A 6882-nucleotide genomic window follows, 5' to 3' on the forward strand; every position below is an offset into this window, starting at 1 on the left:
GGTTTTCGTTGTCAAGAGCTGTAGTTTGGGTTATAAATCTCGTTCGATTTCAAAGCAAGGTTATACATTTCATGTGCTGTTACCATTTCATCCGAATTTTCTTAGCCTATTAAAACAAGACAGTATCAAACAAAACGCATGGTATTGGGTTTTTGACGTTTGTAGTGGTTTGGACATTTCACATCTGATCATTTCATTTCTGCCTCATAAATAGAATCTCAAACATCGACAATTTATGGCAGCCTAATATTTGTGCAGACATCTGTGCAATATCTATTCAGGGCTCTAAGGGCCGCTGTTGGTTAGTGTCAGTATATATACGTCTCAGATAGTAGACCCTCCCTCTCTTCTTTGCGTCACAAGCTGCGCAGAGGACTCAACTTCTGTATAATCAGAACTAGTCTCCTAAAAGAGCCCACACAATCGTTGGGACGTGTTGGTGACGCACTATTCATTATTGTGGAGCCATTCGTTTTTGTATTGTTTTTTTCTCTCAGGCTGAGTAGTCTGAAGATGGACGATCTTTGTTGTCATGGCGCAGGGCGGACCAGCTCGCGGATATGGACATGGAATACATGGGTCATGCTGTTTGTCTGTCTCTGTGGTGCAAGGGTAGCGCGCGCCCAGGTCCGTTATTCCATCCCGGAGGAGATGGCGAAGGGCTCACTCGTGGGGAATATTGTACAGGATCTGGGTTTGGATGTAAAAAAGTTGAATTCTGGTCGAGCGCGGATCTTTACTGAGGACAGCAGTGAGTGCATCGGTCTGAATGTTGATAAAGGAACGCTTGTGGTGAAAGAAAGGATAGACAGAGAGGAGCTGTGCGGCCAAGTATCTCCCTGCTCTCTGCATTTTCAGATCATCGTTGAAAATCCGATGGAGCTCTATCGAATTGATGTGGAAATATTAGATATTAACGACAATGCCCCTGCTTTTGCTAAAAAGGAAATGAATTTCCAAATAAGTGAATCTGCGGCTCCTGGGACTCGCTTTTCACTCGACGGTGCAAAAGATCCCGATGTGGCTCTAAATACTCTCCAAACATACCAACTAAATCCTACGGATCATTTTCAATTGAAACCCCTATCTCGCTCTGATGGAACGAAATACGTGGAAATGGTTCTGCAGAGCGCACTTGATAGAGAAAAACAGGAAGAGCATAAACTAATATTAACTGCTTATGATGGCGGGACCCCCCAGAAATCTGGCTCTGTCAAAATCAATGTTATTGTCTTAGATGCAAACGACAATGCCCCTGTATTTGGCCAGTCACTGTATAGGGTGGTCGTGGCAGAAAATGCGTCAAAGGGAACGATTGTCTTGACAGTGAGCGCCACTGATGCAGACCAGGAAACAAATGGAGAGGTGATGTATTCCTTTTCTCAAAATACAGAGGGTGCTTCAGTTCTATTCAATATAGTCGCCCATACTGGTGAGATTACCATAAGTGGTCTGTTAGATTTCGAACAATGTAGGCATTATGAACTAGATGTAGAGGCGACAGACAACGGTGGGTTAACAGATACTAGTAAAGTGCTTATTGAAATTACTGACGTGAACGACAATGCACCCGTGATTAGCATAATTTCATTCTCCAACCCTATTCCCGAGGACTCTGCCCCGGAGACCGTCATAGCCATGCTCAATATCAAAGATTCAGACTCAGGTAAAAACGGTCAGGTGAAGTGTTCTATTAGTCCAGATTTACCTTTCCGCATAAAGTCATCCTCTTCCAATTTCTACAGTTTAGTGTCAGACCAGGCTTTGGACCGTGAAACTGTGTCTGAATATGACATAACAATAACAGCCACAGATGAAGGGTCGCCATCTTTTTCCACGAATAAGACAGTAACACTGAAAATATCCGATGTGAATGACAACGCCCCCCTGTTTACACGACAATCATACACCGCTTGCGTTATTGAGAATAACTTACCTGGAATGTCAATATTTTCAGTCAAGGCCAGCGACAAAGACTTTGGCAACAACGCGCGTATTTCATATTTGCTTGGCGATAATCAAGTGAATGGAGTGTCGGCGTCTGCGTTCATTTCAGTAAATGCAGAGAGTGGGGAGATTTTTGCTGTGCGTTCTTTCGACTATGAGCAAATAAAAGAGTTCCAAATTCGCGTAAAAGCGCAAGATGGAGGCTCCCCTCCTCTCAGTAGCAATGTGACTGTGAAAATAATGATTCAGGACCAGAACGATAACGCGCCGCAGGTTCTGTACCCAGTACAGACTAGCAGCTCTCTGGTGGCTGAAATGGTGCCTCGTTCAGCAGATGTGGGCTATCTTGTCACTAAAGTGGTGGCTGTTGATGTGGACTCTGGACAGAATGCCTGGCTCTCGTATAAACTGCAGAAAGCGACAGACAGGGCGCTGTTTGAAGTGGGCTTACAGAATGGAGAAATAAGAACTATACGCCAAGTCACGGATAAAGATGTTGTGAAACAAAGGCTCACTGTTGTAGTGGAGGACAACGGGCAGCCCTCTCGTTCAGCTACAGTCAATGTTAACGTGGCGGTGGCGGACAGCTTCCCTGAAGTGCTCTCGGAGTTCACTGACTTTACGCACGACAAGGAGTACAATGACAACCTGACTTTTTACTTAGTCTTGGCTTTAGCTGTTGTCTCCTTTCTCTTTATCGTATCCATCATAGCCATACTGTCAGTGAAATGCTACAGATGGAGACGGGAGCAAATGTTTTATAAATCCAATGGGAATCTCCCAGTTATTCCCTGTTACCCGCCCCTTTACGCAGACGTGGGAGGCACAGGAACTCTGAGACAGGTGTATAATTACGATATGTGTGGAACGACTGACTCCAGAAAGAGTGATATGAAATACGTCAGACCTTACAGTCAGAGCATCATTAGTCTGGACGGAACACATACACTCCCCCAAGCACAGAGAGACAAACTGATCATTGATGATTCAGACAATCAGGTAAGCATGCATTATCGACTGTAACCTATATAATTACATTGTAACAATCTAGAACAAGTAATTAGGCCTTACATAGCAAATACTTACCAATTTGACACTCACCTTCTTTGTCTTGGCTTTAGCAGTGGTACATGCTATGTACCTGTCATCAGGCAATCATATTCCGAATGACTCATTCTGGAATAATGCCTATGTAATTCATATAGGTTGTAGTGTTGCCAAAGACTGCCCTGTGAAACACAGCAGCGAACCTGTATGAAATCATCTTATGGAATGCATTCAGGGACAAAGAGAGCAGTGCTGCTGAAGGCTATAGAGAAACACAAAGGAAGGGCTGGGCTGGGCTGGGACTGGACTGGGCTGGGTTGGACTGGGCTGGGCTGGACTGGGTTGGACTGGGCTGGACGAGACTGGGCTGGACTGGGTTGGACTGGGCTGGGCTAGACGAGACTGGACTGGGCTGGGTTGGACTGGGCTGGGCTGGGCTGGACGAGACTGGGCTGGACTGGGTTGGACTGGGCTGGACGAGACTGGGCTGGACTGGGTTGGACTGGGCTGGGCTGGGCTGGGCTAGACAAGACTGGACTGGGCTGAACGAGACTGGGCTGGACTGGGTTGGACTGGGCTGGGCTGGGCTAGACGAGGCTGGACGAGACGGTACTGGGCTGGACTAGACGGAACTGGACTGGAATAGACGAGACTGGGCTGGGCTGGACTGGACTGGACTAGACGAGACTGGGCTGGACTGGAATGGGCTGGACTAGATGAGACTGGGCTGGACTGGGCTGGACTAGATGAGACTGGGCTGGACTAGATGAGACTGGACTGGACTAGACTAGACTGGGACTGGGCTGGGCTGGACTAGGGGGACTGGGCTGGACTAGACGGGACTGGGCTGGACTAGACGAGACTGGGCTGGGCTGGACTAGACGAGGCTGGGCTGGACTGGGCAGGACTAGACGAGACTGGGCTGGACTAGACGGGACTGGGCTGGGCTGGTCTGGGCAGGACTAGACGAGACTGGGCTGGACTAGACGGGACTGGGCTGGGCTGGACTGGGCTGGACTGGACTGGGCTGGACGAGATGAGACGAGACTGGACTGGATTGGACTAGGGCCTGCAGAGGGTTTTTTCTCTCTCTCTCACACACACACTGCACTATTTTTAACACCAACCTAAATTCCTGTCTCTCTCACGCTGCTGTTACTGTATGTTCCTGACTTTGAACCATGTACATACAGAGAGCAAGAGATGAGAGAGAGAGAGGAGAGGAGATTGAGGAGTGGTAGAGAGGAATCGGACTGAAAGAGGTGGGAAATGTGTTGGAGAGAAGGATGAGGATGGGGAGAGGCAGTAGCAGGGAGCCAGAGAGAGGGATGGTGTGGGGGAGGGGAAGAGATGTGTTGTAGCTGGCCTCATCCACCGTTCATGCGCAGCAACACTGCGTTAGTGATGCACGGCAGCCATTTTGCACCACAAGCTGCAGTGTTTGCAGAGAAATAGGCTCCTCATCACCTCTAAGGTAGAAAGGGATGGATAAACAACTATAAATAATTGAGTGTGGATATAAATGAGGCAGGGCTCGATACAGGGAAAGATAGAAACAGGGAAGATAGATGCAGCGAAAAATAGATGCAGGGAAAAGTAGAGGGAGGGAGAAAGAAAATGACAGTATATGACATCCAGCTTAAAATATAAGAGCAAACTGTTTTTGTGCTGAAAGGAGAGACAGAGTGATAAAGATACAGAGAGAGAAAGTTTAGTAGACTACTGTGTTGAAACGAGAGAGAGACAGAGGGACAGATGAGTAAACTACTGTGCTGAAACGAGAGAGAGACAGAGGGACAGATGAGTAAACTACTGTGTTGAAACGAGAGAGAGACAGAGGGACAGATGAGTAAACTACTGTGTTGAAACGAGAGAGACAGAGACAGATGAGTAAACTACTGTGTTGAAAGGAGAGAGACAGATGAGTAAACTACTGTGTTGAAACGAGAGAGAGAAAGAGAGACAGATGAGTAAACTACTGTGTTGAAAGGAGAGAGAGACAGAGAGACAGATGAGTAAACTACTGTGTTGAAAGGAGAGAGACAGAGAGACAGATGAGTAAACTACTGTGTTGAAAGGAGAGAGACAGATGAGTGAACTACTGTGTTGAAAGGAGAGAGACAGAGAGAAAGATGAGTAAACTACTGTGTTGAAAGGAGAGAGACAGATGAGTAAACTACTGTGTTGAAAGGAGAGAGACAGATGAGTAAACTACTTTGTTGAAAGGAGAGTGAGAGACAGATGAGTAAACTGTGCTAGATTCCTCTATATGATGCTAGTATCGTGACATGTTGTTTGTATCACTGAGGAGAGCTCCTCGATCCCTCTTTCTCCTCCCTCACCACAGACATCATAAAAGGGTCATTAGAGCTCCATGGCCCACAGGCCTCCATGTGTACTGGGTAACACACACACAGGGAGGAAATGCCCTCCATATGTCTCTCACATGCAGCCCATAATACTAATCCCACACACCAGGCCACTGCCACACACAGCAAGTCACCAGGCCAACCGATTAGAAACACTCTTTTCAATGGCACTTCGATACCGAAGGGACTTTTTCGTAGCAGGTTAGGAGAATTAACATAGCAGGTTAGGAGACTGAGGTTAAGATTAGGAAAGGGGTTAGGGATAGCGAAAATGCTCTCCTAACCTGCCACAAAAATCACTTTGTATCGAAGTGGCGTGAAAAGAGTGTGTCCCCTCAACTGAAAGGTTACCTCATAAAATAGGTGATGGTCACACTCTTTTTCACAACGTGGTGATCCTATTGTATGTCAATGTTGTTAAATTCTTAGTAAGATGGTCATGATGCTGGCTTTATTGTATGGGGGGACATAGTATCTAATGCTAGAGGTGGTGTAGTTTCAGTCGGTGTCTGTAGATGGAGAGTGTGGCCCTGGCATAGACAGCAGGCTGTTTGATTTGTATGTGTTTGTGTTGAATGTTTCTGTGTAGATGAGTAGCACATGCCTCATAAACATCTGACATGACACAAAAACGCTTGAGGTTTTATGGAGGAAACCTCTGTCCCTCTGGAAACAGTCTATCATCATTATCACCCCACATCTGTGTCCGTTTTACCCATTTTAAACCACTTTTTAACCACTAAACCCTGGTTCTCAGGCTTGTCAGCGAGGAAGGCTTTTACTATGGACCAGAAACCCTTGAACTCACTGTGTCTCTGTGGGGGTCAGACCCCACCGACCCATACACCCCTCGGTCTAGCCCTGAATGGCCCAGTCCAGTGTATAGATGTGGATGGTGTGTGGGTGACCCTTGGATATGACTTCTCGCTTCTGGTTCAGATCCCCACTTGGATGACCTTTGAACTGTAGAACAGTGGTTTGCTGACATATGTCAAGGCTGTAGTCCTCTGGAGGAGAATTTAGCAGTCCCCTGGCTTGGCAGCCATTTTGGATCCCACCCTGAGCCGAGGCCCTGTAGTTTCTAGACCTTGTGACTGTCCACATTGATATGGGAAGAAACTGCTTTCCCACAGCTGTTGTTAATACTGTACTTCCTTCCTCACTGGCCCAGTCATCTGGTGAGCAGCTGTTTCTCTACAGTGTGTTGCTCTGTCTGAAGATTAACATTGGACTTTGAGCAGTATTTGAGCATGGTTGCAGTGTATAGTGATCAGGATGCATTGAGCTGTGTGCGTGTGTGTGCTGTGCATGTGTGTGTTCGTGTGTGCATGCTTGCTTCTTATCTAGCCTTCTGGAAAGTGGGGTTAGAAGTTCTGATTCTCACATATATGATTCCTCTGCTCCCCCTGCCCCATTAAGATCCTTGATTAGATATCAGGGATGTCTGGAATATTTGTTAGTGACTTTATCCTCTCTCTCACACTCCTGCACACACTCAAATATTCTGCTAAGGGGAGTT

At 46.8% G+C, this 6882-nt stretch overlaps 1 protein-coding gene across 19 annotated transcripts in view; it reads left to right on the top strand.

Annotated features, from left to right (window-relative positions):
• LOC112242181 (protocadherin gamma-C5-like) overlaps window positions 1–6882 on the top strand; it is a 238377-nt gene that overhangs the window by 174748 nt on the left and 56747 nt on the right. The window contains exon 1 of one of the 19 annotated variants that reach the window (XM_042325788.1): window positions 31–2946. The exons of the other annotated variants lie outside the window; for them this stretch is intronic. Coding sequence (XP_042181722.1) covers window positions 514–2946 — 2433 coding nt within the window. The 5' untranslated portion in view covers window positions 31–513. Of the gene's footprint in view, window positions 1–30; window positions 2947–6882 lie in introns of those variants that run through there. 19 annotated transcript variants of the gene reach the window in all.

This window comes from Oncorhynchus tshawytscha, linkage group LG08 (assembly GCF_018296145.1).
Source record: "Oncorhynchus tshawytscha isolate Ot180627B linkage group LG08, Otsh_v2.0, whole genome shotgun sequence".
Lineage (NCBI taxonomy): Eukaryota > Metazoa > Chordata > Actinopteri > Salmoniformes > Salmonidae > Oncorhynchus > Oncorhynchus tshawytscha.